General features: G+C 43.3%; 1 protein-coding gene across 4 annotated transcripts in view; it reads right to left on the bottom strand.

The window, feature by feature from the left end:
- Positions 1–20,933, bottom strand: part of hipk3a (homeodomain interacting protein kinase 3a) — a 243,971-nt gene that overhangs the window by 132,634 nt on the left and 90,404 nt on the right. Inside the window, exon 1 of one of the 4 annotated variants that reach the window (XM_041197027.1) lies at positions 16,656–16,834. The exons of the other annotated variants lie outside the window; for them this stretch is intronic. Within the exon in view, the coding sequence (XP_041052961.1) occupies positions 16,656–16,705 (50 nt within the window). The 5' untranslated portion in view covers positions 16,706–16,834. Of the gene's footprint in view, positions 1–16,655; positions 16,835–20,933 lie in introns of those variants that run through there. 4 annotated transcript variants of the gene reach the window in all.

The raw sequence follows: 20,933 nt of genomic DNA, 5'->3' as shown, positions 1-20,933 counted from the left end.
TTCAGATTTCCAACATCCACAGTAGTTTGCTTTTATATTGCTTGTGCCGATGTTTATACTCCACGAGCCTCCTCAGACCCTACTTTATCTAACTTTATCAACGTAACCTTCCAATCCTTTATCTCTCATGTGTTCATCCATATTCCCTTAAATCCATCTATGCTAACTGACTCAATTAATCCTTGGAAATCCACTTTCAAACCACTCTATGGGTAAAGAAGTTTCTCCTGAATACTTTACTGGAATTATTAGTGACTATCTTCTATTTATGGCTCCAGTTATAGATCTTGAATGTTCTTCCAGGGGTCCCTCACCCTAAATATACTGAAAAACTCTAAAGCATCCCCTGCAGACATTAAAGGGTCCCTGGAACCACAGACATGACAGGCCAAATAGCTTTTTTAGTGCTATGTTATTCTATAATTTCAGGCGTATCCCAATGTAGTACTTTTAATGCCATTTTACACACAACTGGGCCTCATCTAATTTTGCACCAGGGAGTGTGCAGCCATTCTTGTCCATGAACAGCTGCATCCAATTGCTTTGCTGTTGCGAGCACATGGGAAATAGGTGCCCTCTACAAGATCGTTTGTGCATGAAGCTGCTTTTATTCCACCACTTCAGAGGCTTTCTCCGCTCTCCTGCCTCTTCACACAAGTGAGAGAGCGCATCTGCTCTGTCACTTATATCAATTAAATAGTTTCATTGGAAAATTATAAAACTGAACTTGATAAAAGAGTGGCTGAACTCTTAAGATTACAGGAAATAAAAGGCTGTACATCGAAATCCACTTTATTTAAAAAGGAATATAATTACATATTTTGTTTTGTTCATTCCCTTATCACACAGTATTTTACTGCAGAGAACATACAGGAAAAGGTATGCATCCTTTGCAGGTCGAGCAGTCTGACTGACTTGTTACCCTATCTGCTGGAAACCAGAAGCGGGAGAGGTCAATGCAGTAAGCACTGCAGAATCTGAATGAAATGGCCAATAACAAAGCCACATTTTCAAGCTGACAGAATGCTGCAGTCCCCAGCCATTTCTCCTCTGCTCCATTCAAGATCAGCTTCCCCACTGTTCCCAAACAAGCTGACTCTTGGCATCACCTAGAAGATGAGTACAGATTGCCTTTCCTCAGCCACTGCAGAATTCTGTCCAAAGGATGTTAAAGGGAGTGTTTCATCAAATGCAGGGCTTTTTAAGAAATCTTTTGCCATAAATCTTTCAATATTTACCCTTTTAAACAACAGTTTACATAATTTCAGTCCCTTTGAAAGAAGGTCTTGCATTTATATAGCACCTTTCATGATATCCAAAAGCACTTTATAGCCAATAAAGCATTCTGAAATGTAACTGCTGCTGTAATGCAGCCAATTTGCACACACAACTCTCCCACAACAGCAGTGTGATAGTAACCAGATAATCCATTTTCAGCTGAGGAATAAATATTGGTCAAGACATCAAGGTCAGTTAGTTCCCTGTTCTTCTTTGAAATAGTGCCAGAGAATTTTTTGCGTCCCGTGAAAGAGCAGATGTGGCCTCGGTTTAATGCATCTTTCATAAAGCTCGAAATTGGTGTTAATATTTATTTTAATTATTCACTCATGGGATAATGGCATCCCAAGTAAGGCCACAATTTATTACCCATCCCTGGTTGCTCCTTGAGGTGGTGGTGGTGAACTGCCTTCTTGAGCCACTGCAGTCACCTGTGCTCACTAGGACTAATCCACTATGTTGTGGGCTTAAACTTGCAAGTATAAAACTGAAAACAGAGTGTCACAGTCCCCAGTACACTCACCTATAATTACGCCTGTGCTGCTCCTGCTTATGTCTGACTGTGTGTGCATGGTAGCATTGATCAGTTGAGGAGTTTCTTTACACCCTAAGTCGCTTTTCTTTTTATTTCTGAACGTGAACAGAATGGAGTAAAATTGATCAGCCAGTTAGCTCGTCCTGCTTCATCGTGATTAAAGCAGTGTCGAGTGATGCTGCTGTGTACAGTTAGCGCCAGAAAGAATTGTATAGAAAAGCAGCTGATTAACTTAATCCCGATGGAAATTCTTCAGAACCACAGTTTTGCAGCTATTGATAACTCCCACAGTGCTGTTAGGGATTCCAGGATTTTGGAATGACAAAAAGAAAGGTGACATGTTTCCAAGTCAGAATAATGTGTGACTTGGAGGGGATCCACGTGGTCTTCCTATGCACCTACTCCCCTTGACCTGCTAGGGAGTAAAGGGCATGGGTTTGGAAGGTGCTGTCAAAGGAACCTTGGTGAGTTGCTGCACTGTATCTTGTTGATGGTACACTTTGCTACAATTCTGACTTAAAATACCATTGTGTGCAGCACAAGTCACTTACCTGGGTGAGTGCAGCTCCAACAACACTCAAGAAGCTGGATACCATCCAGGACAAAGCTGCCCGCTTTATTGACACCCCATCCACCATCTTAAACATTCACTCCTTCCACCACTGGCACATAGTGGCTGCAGTATGTACCATCTACAAGATACACTGCAGCAGCTCACCAAGGCATCTTCAAACAGCGCCTTCCAAACCTGTGACTTCTACCACCTAGAAAGATGGAGAGCAGGAAGCAATGTGAACACTGCCATCTGCAAGTTCCCTTCCAAGCCACACATACCCTGACCTGGAACTATATCATGTTCCTTCACTGTTGCTGGGTCAAAATCCTGGAACTCCCTTCCTAACAGCACTGTGGGTGTACCTACACCACATGGACTGCAGTGGATCAAGAAGGCAGCTCACCACCACCTACTCAAGGGCAGTTAGGGATGGGCACAAATGCTGGCCTTGCCAACAACATTCACATCCCAAGAATGAATTTTAAAAGAGATTGTTTTCATAAAATTTGCCATGTGAACTGCCCAGGATTCAGTGGGTAATGGCTCTGCCTGGTGCAGTACAGGACCATTCAGAGCAGGGAGGCTCCAAGTTTGATGACCTGGTCACAGCTCTGATAGCAAGAAAAGTCAGGGAAAACTGGCTCCAGTGCCTCTGTGATAAATAATGGGGGAAGCCAGCAGCCTGGGTTCCTGCTTCTGATCGTTATCGAGTGGACCTCTGCTGGAAAACGCAGAGTAGCATCACTTGACTACTTTAGTCACGATGAAGCAGAACAAGCTGACAGGCCGACTGATTTTGTTCTATTCTGTCCATATTCATAAATAAAAGAGAAAAGTGACTTGGGATGAAGAGCAAGCACTCAACCGATCAATGCTACCTTGTACACATAGTCAGACATAGGAAGGAGCAGTACAGGCCTAATCAGAATGCCAGGGTGTACTGGGGACTGTGACATTTTAATGCTTTTTAATTCTGTGTATTAATCTAGGCTGATGGGATCTGAGTCCAAATAGAAACTCGCGTTCCACTATTAAGCCAGTGGATCAGAAGTCCTATTATGCAGAAGATCTTACTAAGCTGGTCACCACGATTCTCAAAGAACACGCTTCCAACCATTCTGTACACTGTTGGTTCCAATGATCGTTTACTCTATAGTCGGGGATCTCTGGCTGGTTGCCCATCTCTTTCCCAGCAATTTTGAACTTCCAAGTTTAAATCCACAAATGGATTAGTGCTAGTGAACAGAGAGACTGGTTGCTGACGCTCTTGTTAGTGCTCTAGTTTGCATGTCTCTTCCTGTGTCACTCGTGGTCTCTGGATCAGTCTGTGTGGTGGAAGTGATTCCCTCACACACTTGCATTGCCTTAAGTGCCCTGTGTGCTCATTTCCCTCTAAAGATTCTTATATTTTTGTACTTAGATATAAGGTAGTCCTTCAAAATCTGCAGTTTATTTACTCAGGTGACATGCCACCCTGATGAATACTGTGACAAGCAACCAGACAGCTTTTTAGTGCTTCAACCCTCAGTAGGTACAATTAGGTGGATTTTCCGCTTTACTGTGACTGAGAAATTAGAGATCTGCAGGTGCAGCTGCATCAATCTGCAACCCCTTTTGCACCCTGGGATGTCCTGTGTGTAGTATAAGGTCCTGGCACATATGGGGTTAATGTGGGATTGAGTACAGTACCGCCCACATTGTGATGTAAGAGTGCACATGACCTGCACCCAAAGTCAGTCAAGTGTTAAACAGAGCCGTATGTACCAGAAAGCATGGAGACAACTCCTAACTTGTACCCTTTACTGTATATTTGTAAATAGTTCTAAGAATCAATAAAGACTTGCAGTTAACCTACATATCATATGCAGATTTCTTCAGGCCTACTGAACAGGTCTACAACACTGTCTCCCCCAAGGTTTGAGAACAGGCTTCCCACTTATAATAGGACTTTAATGGTAGGTTTGCACACATCCAGGTACCTGCCTCGCCTGCAGGCACTGGGTATCCCCCACAAGATCATGCCTGGAGAAAATTTGTGCAAGTGCCTGTGCCAGAACTCTTACAAACCAGAGAATCTGTCAGGATTTGGCAGGGGAGGGACCAAAGGCTGTGTGAAAGAATGACAGAATCTTACAGGAGCAGAAAGAGGCATTTCAGTCCATTGTGCCAATACCAGTGCTTTGAAAGAGCAATCCAATTTAGTCCTAACACCCATGCTGTTCCCTCATAACCATGCAACTCAGTCTTCTCCAAGTACATTCCAATTGCCTTTTGAATGTCCCTATGGAATCTGATTCCACTATTCTTTCAGGTAGTAGTGTTCCAGGAATTAACAACCCTCTATGCGAAAAACATATCTTATTTCATCTCTAGTTTTTATGATGATTGTTTCAAACATATGAGCGCTGGTTCACTGCCCACTTGCCAAAGGAAACAATTTCTCCCAGCTTTTTCCAGCAAAGCCCCTCGAATTTGAAAACCTCCTCTTGATAGTTAAGCAATCTCTTGACTCTCAGCCTTGGAACGTGCCAATGGCATCAGGCAGCGGTGCAGCTGCAGGCCTCCCAGGCCGACGGGTGTACTCTCGTTTCCTGCCCTGGTGCACTAGGGCAATGCAGCGTGCACCGAACATGCAAAACTGCAGGGTGTTACTTCCTGACAGGTCCAGCACACCTGGGGTAAACTGACCCCAATGTGTGCTTCTGCCACATGCATGTCTTGATCAGGCAGGCCCCAGTTAATTTATTTTTCTCAGTACAAAGGAAGCCTCGTCAGAGATCAAATGAAGCTGGGGAGAAGAATTCACAAGAACAAATTCTGACTCCTGAAAAGGCTGCCCAAAGTACATGAATTACAAACATATTTTGGAGAATTCCTCCCCAAACCCTTCAGATCAAAATCAGTCCAGGAGATCACATGGATCGCATTACAGTATTTACAGAACAGAAACAGGCCCTACTGGTCTGAGATGGTGTTTAATGCTGTCCTCACATCCTACTTCATCTCACCCTATCAATACATCCTTTTTTTCTCCTTCATGCATTTATCTAACTTCCTCTCATATGTATCTATGCTATTAGTCACAAATGCTCCTTGTAGTGGCAAGTTTCACATTCTCACCACTCTCCGGGAAAAAAAGTTTCTTCTGAATTCCCTATCGGTTTTTATTAGCGATTATCTTATATTATGGCCCTACTTTTGAACTTGCTCCACAAGTGGAAACAGCTTCTCTGCAAATCCCATCATAATTCTTATGTACTTTATTAGGACACCTCTCAGCCTTCACTTTTCTAGGTAAAAGAGTACCAGCTTGTTCAAACTTTCCTCATAGTTGTAGCCTCTCAGTTCTTGTGTAATCCTTGTCAATATTTTTTGCACCTTCTCCACTACCTCTGCATTAAGGAGACAAGAACTAAGCACAATACTCTCCGATAGCAGTCTAAGTAAGGTTATGCCAAATAAAATTAAAAAAGGCTATTCTAGACTATAAAACTGCAAGTGCAAGATTTTAAATAGCACTATAACTCAAAAAGGGAGTGCTTGTGCGCACACAAATGAATCATTTACAACTTTTTAAAAATCAAATTATTATATGGTAATTTTGCTATAAACTCTTCATCACGCAGACTTCATTCTGTCACATTTCCCTGGCAGAACATGCACTGTTTGCAAAGTTACAGTCTGGTGCAATTAGCTTTTTATACTGATAATCAATAGCATTCTGTTGGCAAACACACCCTGTCATGCGAGTGTACTCGTTGAATAACACTATGGTTCTAAATTAATGTTTGTGCTGGGAAAGAGATAGGCAACCGGCCAGAGATTCCCGACTGCAGCGTAAACAACCATTGGAACCAACAGTGTACAGAATGGTTGGAAACATGTTCTTTGAGAGCTGTGGTGACCAGCTTAGTAAGATCTTTTGCATAATAGGACTTCTGATCCGCTGGCTTAATAGTGGGAGCGCGAGTTTTTATTTGGACTCGGATACCATCAGTCTAGGCTAGTACACAGAACTGAAAACTATCAGAAAGGAGAAGGTGAAATTTCCTTGGTGAGAAAATGTTCAAGTTGCTCAATCAATAAAAGCCTGCTCCTCTTGAGCTAATCTGAAGCATTCCAGGAAAATGGAGTTCAATCATGCGCTGTAATGCCGTTCTCATCAAGTCTTGGGGACACAGATGTGTAGTACAATATTAAGTGGCCACATGATTTGAGGAGCATTTCCAACAATAGCTTCCTTTGTAAAGTGGATGTTCTTTCAACAGTAGTGAAGCAGGGATGTTTGGTGGGGTGGAAGTATCTCAGAGTGCATCAATATTTGCACTGGACACCCAACACACAAAGTTGGAGAAGCCTAAATTATTCACAGCTGCAGTTTTCAACAGCTCCACCACTGGCACCATGCAAATTCCCGTGGACATCAGCCACACCAAGAGCCATCCTGAAGTAAATAGGGAACAAATTCATTCACACACACACGCACATCGCACAGTCAGAAATAAATGTGAACCTCAAGTCCATTAGCATGTGGCCCTGGTTGTCTGTTTTCCTCTCCTCTTGCAGAAGGATGCCAGTTTTTAAAATAACAAGAACCAGTTGCGTTGTGCGCAATCTGCAAGCGCTTCCAAGTTCACTACATTTTAAAGAGAAAAACCTCAACTGTACAGCCCATAACAGAAACTGGTAGTGGTGCTTCTGACAGTGTTATGAGTTTTCAGATGGCTGGTCTTAAAAGTTGCAGGCCACAAACTTTTTTTGCTGATATTAACCCATTCCCTTCTGTCTCCTCTCACCAACTTTCTCCCTCCTGCCCCGCCCCCACAAAGGCACAACCTTATTGCTGAGTACTATTCCACAGGCCTAATTCACCGAGGTACAGAGAGGTCACCAAGCCACACACCATATTCCTCTTCTCCTTTAGTTCTCTCCCCAAAGTCAGACTTGCCCCAGAGCACCACAGTCTCCACCACGGGTAGGGCAAGGAGGCAGATCCCAAATCTACCCTAGCCGGAATCACAGAATCTCTCACAGCAGAAGAGGCCCTTCGGCCCATCGAGTCTGCACCGACACATGAGAAACGCCCGATCTACCTACCTAATCCCATTTACCAGCACTTGGTCCATTGCCTTGAATTTTATGATGTGCCAAGTGCTCATCCAGGTACTTTTTAAAGGATTTGAGGCATCCCGCCTCCACCACCCTCCCAGGCAGCGCATTCCAGACCATCACCACCCTCTGGGTAAAAAAAGTTTTACCTCACATCCCACCTAAACCTCCTGCCCCTCACCTTGAACTTATGTCCCTTCGTGACTGACCCTTCAACCAAGGGGAAGAGCTGCTCCCTATCCACCCTGTCCATGCCCCTCATAATCTCATACACCTCAATCAGGTCGCCCCTCCGTCTTTTCTGCTCCAACAAAAACAACCCAAGTCTATCCAACCTCTCTTCATAAGTGTCCCATGTGCCTTTTTCACCATCCCACTAACATGCCCCTCCGCCTTCAGGGATCTATGGACACACATGCCAAGGTCCCTTTGTTCCTCAGAACTTCCTAGTGTCATGCCATTCATTGAATACTTCCTTGTAAAATTACTCCTTCCAAAGTGTATCACCTCACACTTTTCAGGGTTAAATTCCATCTGCCTCTTATCTGTCCATTTGACCATCCCATCTATATCTTCCTGTAGCCCAAGACACTTAACTTCACTGTTAACCACCCAGCCAATCTTTGTGTCATCCGCAAACTTACTATCCTACCCCCCACATAGTCATCTATGTCGTTTATATAAATGACGAATAATAGGGGACCCAACACAGATCCCTGTGATATGCCACTGGACACTGGCTTCCAGTCACTAAAGCAGCCTTCTGTCATCACCCTCTGTCTCCTAAAACTAAGCCAATTTTGAATCCACCTTATCAAATTACCCCGTATCCCATGTGCATTTGCCTTCTTTATAAGTCTCCCATGTGGGAGCTTGTCAAAGGCTTTGCTGAAATCCAGATAAACTACATCAACTACACTACCCTCATCTACACACCTGGTCACCTCCTCAAAAAATTGAATCAAATTTGTTAGGCATGACCTCCCTCTGACAAAGCCATGCTGAATATCCCTGATCAAACCTTGCCTCTCCAAGTGGAGATAGATTTTCTCCTTCAGAATTTTCTCCAATAGTTTCCCTGCCACTGACGTGAGATTCACTGGTCTGTAATTCCCTGGCTTATCTCTACAACCCTTCTTAAATAGCAGAACCACATTAGCTGTTCTCCAGTTCTCTGGCACCTCCCCCGTGGCCAGGCAGGAATTAAAAATTTGGGTCAGAGCCCCTGCGATCTCCTCCCTCAGCAGTCTGGGACACAAATCATCCAGACCTGGAGATTTGTCCACTTTTAAGCCTGCCAACACCTCCAATATCTTGTCACTCCCTATATCAATTTGCTCAAGGACCTCAGGGTCTCTCTTCCTGACTTCCATACCTTTATCCTCATTCTCTTGGGTGAAGACGGATGTGAAGTATTTGTTCAACACTCTAGCGATGTCCCCTGGCTCCACCCATAGATTACCCCCTTGGTCCCTTTCGGGCCCTACTCTTTCCCTGGTTATCCTCTTCCCACTGATAGACTTATAGAATATCTGGGTATTATCCCTACTTTTACCAGCCAGAGTTTTCTCATATCCTATCTTTGCTCTCCTAATTGCTTTCTTAAGCTTTCTTAAGGATCGAACCCATGCTGTTGGCACCAATCTGATGCACACAGGCCATCCAGTCAACTGAGCCAACCGGCCTGAGGGAGTCCAAACTGCCCTGGCAACATGCACTTTTATATGCATGTTGTAGCCCAGAGCTATAAATAGTGATAGTAAAGACTCCAATTTTTTTTCCGTCACATGGTTGACCAGGAATCTCTCCCACTCTTATTGGCAGTATGTTGGAAGGTTTTACAAGTTGGTATTCAACCTGCTTGGCCACTCTATGAATGCACTTTTCTTGGCCAAGGACTTGAGCTCGGAGCTTCTGACTCAGAAGCAAGGAGGCTACCGACTGAGCCACAAAACCTTCTCCCCACCATATACAAACATATAATTGAGGCAGGAGAGGGTAAAATGGGCTGCATGGTAAGTTTTAACTTATGACGGGTTCCTCAAAAAATGCTCCTAGTGTTCACCTTCAAGTTACTGCAAATGATGTGATGGAGAATATTTCAAATCTTTTCTTTCACTGCTCTCCTTTTGAATTGTCTACTACAAGCTGCCAGTACTTCACTGAACAGTCTTTAATTGCGCGAGTCTGGCTGGTGCGCATTAACAGGCTATCCATCATTGGACGAGGTGAGAAGCATCAATTAAATCTCTTTTCAGTCAAAACTATCAAATATGTACCACCCCTACAGGGTGAAATCGTACAACATCAGTGTTCGAGTGATCTCTTGGACTAGTTTTGATCGAGCTTCCCAGATGTTTTCTCCATTAATTGGCCTGGGCTTTTAATCAGGATCTTTAATTTTCAAAGATTACATAGCTGGGGTGGGAAGTGTATGTATCCGTGAGGCACAAGGCTTCACAACTGCGTGGAGCTGGCTGGCTGGACCATTCGATTTATTCCTTTTTGTCATATTTTCCATCACCATCCCCGCACCCATTCTCTCCAGCAGTAAATGTTCGCAAAGAGGTGTGCTGACCCCTCCATTGTTAGCACATCACGGACCAGAGTCTTATGCTCTTTTTGCATAACAGAAGAAAGAACACATTTCTTCATCTCTTGTGCTCACAGCAATAAGAGCAGGAAATAATTAGATGAGCAGATTGATGATGTGGCTGAAAGTCTCAGATTTTTTAAACTTCAAAAACAAAATCAGGAATACCAACCACAAACTGTAATTAAAGCTTCCATGTTACGCTAAGTGACAGCTTCACCTACTCTACTCTGAACAGTGTCTGTCTATGGTTTCACGCATCACCCTCATTTCTTCAGAGTATGTAATTTAAATATTGGGAAGACCAAAATCTTCAGTCTCCAGCCACAGACTCCACCCCTCTCTCCCTGGTCACCCTCTTACGCTGAACCAGACTTTTTTTTAAACTTTGGCATCCTATCTGACCCTAAGCCCAGGTTCCAACCCTGTATCCTATCATCATTAAGACTGCCCATTTGCAACGTTGTACTTTTTGTCACTAAAACCCTCATCCATGTTTCTGCTACCTCTAGATAACAATTCCAATGCCCTACCAGTGGGCTTGTAATGTGGCTCATTTATACCTGCCAGAAGCAACATATATTCATATTCAGGGACCCATTCTCTGCAATCAAAAGGAATATATTCAAGCCTTTTGTCTATTTTGATTTACCCAGGAGGGGGAGTCTATAATTCTCTATTTCTTTCTTCATGGCAACACTTTGGTCAATCAGGTTCAACTTGCTAACCAATCAGCACTCTTTTTTCCTGCAATATAAATTATTGTAATTGTTTGAAATTTGGCATTCTTGCGTTTGTCCTGATGAGAGCAAAATGAAAAGCTTCGGCAACATGTCTCTTTATCCAGTAATATTAAAGACAAAGTTTGCCACAGAGTGAGCAGAATCATTTTTCCAATCTGAAAGCAATAGCATGAACAGATCTACAAGAGGCCAGTGACCTTGGTACAGTCTTTCTCTACAGGCTCATCATCTCATGCAGACATTAGAGGTTATCACCCAGTACCTGGAATGAGCAACCCATATCATAGCAACTTTGCACAGTTAGTGAACTCTTTTAATCTTTAAGCCTACCTGAACCATGTTAATGCATATAAAATCCCACAATATTATTTGAAGGGGTTTCTCCCCAGTATCCTGGACCATTATTATTCCCCAACCTATACCACTAAAAAGTAACTATCTGGTCATTACGCACAGTTGCTGTGCGTAAACTAGCTGTTGTTTGTTTCCCTCCATTACAACAGTCACCATGTTTCAAAAGTATTTCATTGGCTGTAAAACACTTTGGGATGTCTTAAGGTCATGAAAGGCTTATCTTTTTCCCAAAGACATCTTCTCCAAGAAGTACTGCTTAACTCTAATCTGCTTAGGTATCGTCCGATTCAATTTGATTATTTTGTCACCAAGTGGCTGACAAATGGTTGTGGTTGTCAGAGACCAATCACCTCAGCCTCAGGACAGGAGTTCCTCAGGCCAGTGTCTTGGCCCAACCATCTTCAGCTGCTTCATCAATGATCTTATCTCCATCATAAGGTCAGAAGTGGGATGTTTGCTGATGATTTCCCTGTTCAGTTCTATTTGGAACTCTTCAGATAATGAAGCAGTCAGTCCCTGCATGTAGCAAGACCTGAACAACATTCAGGTTGGGGCTGATAAGTGGCAAGTAGTATTTATGCCACACAGGCGTCAGGCAGTTATTACCTCCAACCAAAGAGATCTATCTATCTCCCCTTGTCATTTACCTGCATTATCTGCTGAATCCCCCACCATCAGCATCCTGGGATCACCGCTACCCAAAAACATAACTAAATCAGCCACATAAATACTGTGGTTACAAGAACAGGTCATAAGAACATAAGAAATAGGAGCAGGAATAGGCTAGTTGACCCCTCGAGCCTGCTCTGCCACTCAATAAGATTGTAGCTGATCTGATTGCTGCCTGAACTCAGCTTTCCTGCCTGCCCCCCATAACCTTCACTCCTTTGCCAATCAAAAATATGTCTAACTCAGTCCTGAGTACATTCAATGACCCACAGCTTTCACTGCTCACTGGGGAAGAGAATTCCAAACACCAATGACACTCTGAGAAAATAAATTTCTCCTCATCTCCGTCTTGAATGGGAGACCCCTTATTTTGAAATTGTGTCCCCTAGTTATAGATTCCCCCACGAGAGATAACATCCTCTCAGCATCTAACCAGTCAAACCCCCTCAAAGCCCTTTACATTTCAACAAAATTGCCTCTTATTCTCCTAAAAGTCAATGAGTATAGGCCCAACCTGCTCAAACTTTTCTCATAAGACAAACTCCTCATCCTCGGAATCAGCCTAGTGACCCTTCTCTGAACTGCTTCCAATGAAAGTATGCCCCTCCTTAAATAAGGTGACCAAAGCTATACACAGTACTCTAGGTGTGGTCTCCCCAATGTCCTGTACAGTTGTACTAAGACTTTCCTACTTTTATATTCCATCCCCTTTGCACTAAAGGCCAACATTCCATTTACCTTCCTAATTACTTGATGTACTTACATGCTGACTTTTTGTGATTCATGTACAAGAAAACCCAGATCCCTGTGCATGCAGCATTCTATAGTCTCTCTCCATTTAAATAACATTCTGATTTTCTACTTTTCCTGCCAAATTGCACAACCTCAAATTTTCCCACATTATATTTCATCTGCCAATTTTTTGACTACTCAGTTAACCTATCGATATCCCTTTGCAGACTTCTTGTATCTCCTCACAACTTATTTTTATATATTTTTTGTATTGCCAGCAAATTTGGCTATAATAGTCAGTCCCTTCATCCAATTCATTAATATAGATCATAAACAGTTGCGGCCCCAGCACTGATTCCTGCGGCATTCCACTAGTTAGTTTACCATCCTGTAAATGACTCATTTATCCCAACTCTTTGTTTCCCGTTAATTAACCAGTCCTCTATTCATACTAATATATCACCCCCAAGACCGTAAACTCTTATCTTCTGTAGTAACCTTTTATGTTGCACCTTACTGAATGCCCTTTGGAAATCGAAATAGACTACATTTACCAGTTCCCCTTTATCCACCTTGCTATTTACATCCTCAAAGAGCTCTAATAAATTTGTCAAACATGATTTCTCTTTCACAAAACCATGCCGACTCTGCCTGATATTATAACTTTTTATATGTCCTGCTACTACTCTTTAATAATGGATTCTATAATTTTCCCAATGACAGACATTAGGCAAACTGGCTGAGAGTTTCCTGCTTTCTGTCAAAAGCTGGTTATTTTATGGCAAATGACTCACATCCTGAATCCTGAATGCCTTTCTACTGTCCACAAGTTAGGAGTGTAATGGAACACAATTCTAATTTGCTACAACAACACTCAAGAAGCTCAACATCATCCAGGGCAAAGCAGCCCACTTGATGTGCAGCCAATTAACCATCTCAAGCATACATTCCCTCCACCACCAACACACAGTGTACCATCTACAAGATGCACTGCAACAACGCCTCAAGGCTTCTTTGATAGCACCTTCCAAACCCCTGACCTCTTCTACCTAGAAGAACAAAGGCCGCAGACACATGGAGACACCACCTTGAGGGTTCCCACCAAGCCGGACACATCTGACTTGGAAATATATCAGCTGATTATTCTTTGTAGCTGGGTCAAAACCATTGAATTTCCTAACCTAACAGCACTGTGGATGTAGCTGCAGCACAACATTGGTGGGATTCAAGAAGAATACCCACCACCACCCTCTCAAGGGGCAACAAATGCTTGCCAATGATGCCCAAATCCCACAAATGAATAAATAAAATTTTAAAAGTTTACCAATGTGGAGGCATACTCTGTTTTCCAAGTTGTGAATTAGTTTTTACCTAATGTAATGATGACAACTAAATTTACTGTCATTTTTTTCAGTGTATGTTGAAAGGAATTGAAAGTGCACAGACGGGGACACGCATGCACGCACGCACACACGCACACACACCCCTTGACTTTCTCTGCCCCAAGAGAACAAATAAGAGCAGCTGGAGTTTCTTCAGGTAACAGAAGTATTGACACAATTGAATCCAAATATCTACTGCAAGGATCAATAAACATCAGCAACAAGTAATGGTGGACTCCATGTTGTGCAGAATATGGGCTTGTTTACTGGAATGGTCTGTGATCTTGAATGTGAAGAAATTATTGCATAAAGGTCTAACAACAACAACTTGTATTTAAAGGATGAGAATTTCAAAATCAAGGCGCTGCTTAATCAGAAGCCAATGAGGGCCAATGAGTACAAGAGTGATGGGTGAACAGGATAAGGTACGAGTTAAGACATGGGCAGTAAAATTTTGAATGACTTCAAGTTTACCAAGGTTAGAATGTGGAAGGCCAGCCAGGAGTTTGCTGTTAAAGTTAAGTCTGGAGGTTAACAATGGCATGAACGAGGGCTTCAACAGCTGATCAGCTGGGCAAAGTTCAGGTGATGTTACGTAGATAGAAATAGGCTAAAACCTAACAGCATCACCAAGGATACAACATATTTGTACTGAAAATTGAAATACTCCAATGGTTTTTCTGACTGAAATCCCTCAAAAAAGTAAAAACTGTACAAATTTACTACTGAACTCCGCCCTATCCTTTCACTTTGTGACAGCTTCAGTCATTTTCAAACATTTCCACTCATCTTTAACTTTTTTTCAATATTTAGCAAATCAATGGTATCGTCCACACACGACTGAGAGAAGAAAACATTGACAAGCGGAAACGCACACACACCCGCCCTGCAAGAAAGCCAGGCAGAATGTGGTGTCTGATGACAGGGTACCAACTGGTAGGCAGTACGACAGCTCCAAGACTCAGAGTGTGTATATTACTCATGAGCTAAGGCATCACATAAGAATCTCATTTTAGCACAAAGCTAGGTTAATACAGTTCACACTTCACTACTGCTGATCTAGGAACAGATCCTTAAGGAAGAACATGACTGGAGTAATATTCTAAGCCTCCAGTCAGCTCGGAGTACTGAACAGAATAGTTATTAAGCCAGTTCCAGCGACCTGACGAGCTAGTATACCACAAATTGTTGATTGGAGAGCTTGTCTGTGACTCCTCGCGTAGTGACAACATAACAGAGCATTTTCTATCATGCTATTCTTTTTGTCATGCTATGTGCAGATTAAGAACCCGGTTTGTTCACAGGAAATAGCCTCAGAGCAAGTGTCAGGTCCAAACTGAGCATCAGAGAAAGGGGGAACAAGTCACAGAATTCAAATACCAGAATTCTGTGGAGTTTTCTTATAATATCTTCTTGATTGGTAGCTCTGTTTGAGGTCAACGATATTTTTAAATTTCCTTTGTCCCAGTCCGATTCTGAAAAGGTATCTCAGGCTGCTTCAGAGTATTCTGTCTGAAGTCAGTGACAATAAAAACGCAGCAAGGAAGCACCATGTTCCAGGGACTGTGTGTCAGGATAACTCACTCTCACTGTGTTATTTTCCACTGTTTCATGATAGAATAGTTGATTACTGTAAACTTACGTTGGGTCATTGCTGCTATTTATTTGTCTTTTCATTTTGTTTGGTAGTTTACAACTAAGCCAATCGTTTTGCAGATTGTTATTTTATATGGCCTTTAAAGTTAAAGGTGATCACATAGAGCATTAATGATCTTCCGATTAATGCTCTGTCATTAAAAATGTAAAAAAAAAATTGGAGGGGTTATTTTTTGCTTTTGAGTAAAAAGCAGCCTCTGTGGAAGTCAATTTGGAAATTTGGCTAATGAGCAACCAGCAATTCATTTGCATTTTCAGTAAGCTGATCATCACACTGCAGGCGAAAAACATAGGACAGAAAATTTACAGTGCAGAAGGAGGTCATTCAGCCCATTATGTCCGTGCTGGCTGATAAAGAGCAATCCAGCCTTTGTCTATAGATCTTAAGGTTACGTGCATACCAAAATATTTTTTAAATGCAATGAGGGCTTCTGCCTCAGCCAATCTTTCAGGCATTGAGTTCCAGACCCCCACTGCCCTCTGGGTGAAAGAAATTCTCCACAGCTCCGCTCTAATTCTTCTGTTGATTATTTTAATTCTATGCCTTTTCAACCACATTTCTCTCCTTCCCCAACTCACACCCAACTTAGAATGTACCAGCATCATTGGCTTAAAAGGCAATCACTTTAAACATGCTTTAATAACCAACTAGAATATGCTACGATTTGAACTGCATAAGCTGTTGTTCTTTAAAAGTGTTGTTCACAGACCCTCCATATGTACTGCTAAAGCCTATCCTGTGAATATTTACAAAGCCTGTGTTTTAAGTCAGTGACTAATAAAGGGATTGAGACGATGAACAAAAGTCACTGATTTAGCAGCATCACCTCATTCCCTGAGCTATATGACTGACTTGGAGCATGCCCCCAGTGTGCCAATGCATATGCTACATTCACACTTTGCAATGTTAAACAATTTTCACTTGGATAGTCAACTCCCACATACAGGTCACACAACTGGAATGGAATTGGCAGCGTGATGTATGATTCCAAGAACAGTAAAATTCCCCGCAATCTGCTTCCCCTCTGCACCAATGGCAATAACCAACCTTAGGCCAAGTAGCACCAGCAACATCAGCCCAACTGAGTTGTCACGCATCAGTTGGAGAGTAATAGACAGAGGACACAGTATGTCAGAGAGTTAAGCTCAGCAGATATCTCCGAAGTGTGAAACAGCGGATCAGTCATGGGCAATACAGTCTGCCAGCTTCGTTTAGCACTCTGATGGATGGTTTTCTCTTACCTACAAGTAAAAAAGGATGTTGTTGGGGAGGAAGTGCCAAAATAAACATGTTTAAATTATAATTTGGCATCAACAAATTATCCACAGTCTATTGCCTCACGCTGGAGAATATCCAGCATTTAAAAAAATACTTCATTTGTAGAGCACTTCATCAAATTGTTCACAAAAATTTTAAGGCACTTTATATACAGTAAGTTACAATGCAATGAGGTTGTTACATAGATAAACAGCAAGGTAGCTTAGACAGCAGAGACATCAATGTCTGATTAGTTGAGGCAGACAGCAGGAGAATTTGCTGCTCTTGCTGAAATAGTATCTTTTTTTATCTATTCACAGGATGTGGGCTTCACTGGCTAGGCCAGCATTTATTGCCCATCCCTAGTTGCCCTTGAGAAGGTGGTGGTGAGCTGCCTTCTTGAACCACTGCAGTCCATGTGGTTTAGGTACACCCACAGTGCTGTGAGGGAGGGAGTTCCAGGATTTTGACCCAGTGTCAGTAAAGGAATGGCGATATTTCCAAGTCAGGATGGTGAGTGATTTGGAGGGGAACTTCCAGGTGGTGGTGTCCCCATCTATCTGCTGCCCTTGTCTTTCTAGGTGGTAGTGGTTGTGGGTTTGGAAGGTGCTGTCAAAGGAGCCTTGGTGAATTCCTACAGTGCATCTTGTAGATGGTACACACTGCCGCTATTGTACATCGTTGAGGGAGAGAGTGAACGTTTGTGGATGTGGTGCCAATCAAGCGGGCTGCATTGTCCTGGATGGAGGCAAGCTACTTGAGTGTTGTTGGAGCTGCACTCATCCAGGCAAGTGGAGAGTATTCCATCACACTCCTGACTTGTGCCTTGTAGATGGTGGACAGGTTTTGGGGAGTCAGGAGATGAGCTATTTGCTGCAGGATTCCTAGCCTCTGATGGGCTCTTGTAGCCACAGTATTTATATGGCTAGTCCAGTTCAGTTTCTGGTCAATGCGTTGTTAGTGGGGGATTCAGTGCTGGTAATGCCATTGAACATCAAGAGGCGAAGGTTGGATTCTCTCTTGTTGGAGATGGTCATTGCCTGACACTTGTGTGGCGCAAATGTTACTCGCCACTTTTCAGCCCAAGCCTGGATATTGTCTAGGTCTTGCTGCATTTGGACATGGGCAACTTCAGTGTCTGAGAAGTCGTGAATGGTGAACGTTGTGCAGTCATCAGCAAACATCCACACTTCTGACCTTATGATGGATGGAAGGTCATTGATGAAGCAGCTGAAGATGGTTGGGCAGAGAACACTACCCTGAGCAACTCCTGCAGTGATGTCCTGGAGCTGAGATGACTGACCTCCAACAACCACAACCATCTTCCTTTGTGCTAGGTATGACTCCAACCAGTGGTGAGTTTTCCCCGATCCCCAGTGACTCCAGTTTTGCTAGGGCTCCTTGATGCCACACTCGGTCAAATGCGGCCTTCATGTCAAGGGCAGTCACTCTCACCTCACCTCGGGAGTTTAGCTCTTTAGTCCATGTTTGAACCAAGGCTGTAATGAGTGGCCCTGGCGGAACCCAAACTGGGTGTCCGCGAGCAGGCTATTGCTAAGCAAGTGCTGCTTGATAGCACAGTTGATGATCCCTTCCATTACTTTACTGGTGATCGAGGGTCAACTGATGGGGCAGTAATTGGCTGGGTTGGATTTGTCCTGCTTTTTGTGTACAGGACTTACCTGGGCAATTTTCCACATAGCCGGGAAGGATACTTAACACCTACCTGAAGTAGCAGATGTTGCCTTAACGTTTCATCCAAAGGATAACACCTTTGAAAATGAAATATTCTCTCATAGCTATGGCATCAATCTAGATTATGTGCTCAGGTTCTAGAGCAAACCCATAACTGAGAATATCATCAATGTAGCCAAACTGACATTCATTCTGCACTGGTATCCTTTACAGAAAGAGAAGAGATGCATTTACATAACATTTTTCACAAACTCAGGGATGCCCTAATACATTTTACAGTTAAGGGAGTACTTTTAAATGTCGTCAATGTTGTGATGTAGGAAAGCTGGCAGCCTGTATGAATACAACAAGCTCACACAAACAGTAATGACATCAGATAATTTGTTTGTAATGTTGGTTAAGAGATAGATATTGTCCAGAACACTTGAGAACTCCCCTGCCTCTTCTTCGAAATACTGTAGGACAGGCTTGTCCAACTTACGACCCCCAGGCCTCATCCCCTCAATGTGGGCCCGGGACCAGTTATCAAAATTCCAATCAAACAGGTGAATTTCAATGGAAAATTCTGCATGGAGATGCTCCTCCAATCACAGGCCATTTCTCTCCTGCGTTTGGCAAGAGAAACAGTTTCTGATTGGAGGAGCAGCAAACACTGGCCAAGGGAAGCGAAGACATAATGGGGCTAAAGCACAGGGAGCCAAGCAAAGGTAGGGCTGGAGCCCGGAGAGCCGAGCAACGGAAGGGCTGGAGCCCGGAGAGACGAGCAACGGCGGGGCTGGAGCCCAGAGAGATGAGCAACGGCAGGGCTGGAGCCCGGAGAGATGAGCAATGGCAGGGCTGGAGCCCGGAGAGATGAGCAACGGCAGGGCTGGAACCCAGAGAGAAGAGCAACAGCGGGGCTGGAACCCGGAGAGATGAGCAATGGCGGGGCTGGAGCCTGGGAAGTTGAGCAATGGTAGGGCTAGATCCCAGGAAGACAAGGAAAGAAGGGGCAGGAACCCAGGGAGCCAGGTACGTCAGGCCTAGGGAGGGTGATATTTAGGCGACCTGGTTGTGGGCAGGGGGGGAAAGAGAAACCGCATCAGGCCTGTGGAGGCCAATGTTTTGATGGAGTGAGGGACTGAGCATGTGTGTGGGAGTGAGAGTGTGTGTCTATGAGTTTGTGTGGGAGTGAGCGTGTGTGTCTGTGAAAGCGTGCATGCATGTATGTGTGAGTGACTGAGTGTGTGTGTGGGAGTGAGTGTGTGTGTCTGAGTGAATGTGGGAGTGAGAGTGAGTGACTGTGTGTTCAATAGATTAATAAATGGCATAGGAGACAAGCTGAACCTTAATTTCCAAAGCAAATGACCGATAAAGAAAGAAATAGCAATATGAAACAATGGAATAGTAACAATGGTGTGAATGCCTTCAAATGTTGAAGCTTCTGTGGTGACGGCTTCCCATGGAGCTCCTTTGCTATCTATCCTTGTCCATTCTCTGTTTACTACCAGGACATATCCATCCTAATTTTGCTATGTAACCAGGTCTATGTAACTTGAGTTTCCATATCCATTCACAGGCGTGTTTTGGCTGAATCCCTCGCTTAAAACCCACCACTCTGAGCAAGCTTTTGGTCACCTGTCCTAATGTCTCCTTATGAAGGCACAATAACAAATTTTGTTTGATGATGTTCCTGTGAAATTCCTCGAGACATTTTACTACATTCAAGGCGCTATATCAAAAGGTGTTGCTATTTTAAAAAAACACAATAAAGGCAAGAGTGTTAATGCTGAGCCATGGCTGACACACACTGTCTTATGAACATATTGCTGAACGGAGATTGGAATGGAAGTTCCTGCCTGGCCTGCCAACAGCTCCAAGCTAAGGTCCAGCTGATAAGATGCTTTCTTGCAATCCAATCAACATTACCAACTGCCCAATACATCTCTGCTGTGCTCTTGGAGATCTCCAGAAATTAATTAAATTTTCTCAAGTTCTCTACAGAATACCTAACAGTCTTTATCACTCCTGTTTGCTTTTGCTGTGTCACATAGTTACTAAGAAATGGATTGAATTCTCCCTTAGTCCTTCTCAGAGAACACCAACCTAATGTTCCAGCTGAATCTATCTTGTGTATTGTTACCAGAATGCTAGGGGATTGAAAAGCATGATACACTTGAACATTGTGCCAAGACTTGTATTTTGGCACTCATCATTCCAAGGTGCTCCCAGTGCCTGTGATAGACCTGTGCCACTAGAATTTCACCCTCATGTCAAATAAGTCAACATCTAATTGCACTGCTAGGCATTTCGCATAACTTAGTGCACACAAGACCATTTCACACACTAACCATTACATTTCACTTCAATCCTCATCAGCACATCGTATCAGCC

The sequence above is a fragment of the Carcharodon carcharias genome, chromosome 10, assembly GCF_017639515.1.
Source record: "Carcharodon carcharias isolate sCarCar2 chromosome 10, sCarCar2.pri, whole genome shotgun sequence".
NCBI lineage: Eukaryota > Metazoa > Chordata > Chondrichthyes > Lamniformes > Lamnidae > Carcharodon > Carcharodon carcharias.
This window is presented reverse-complemented; position numbering and strand designations above follow the sequence as displayed.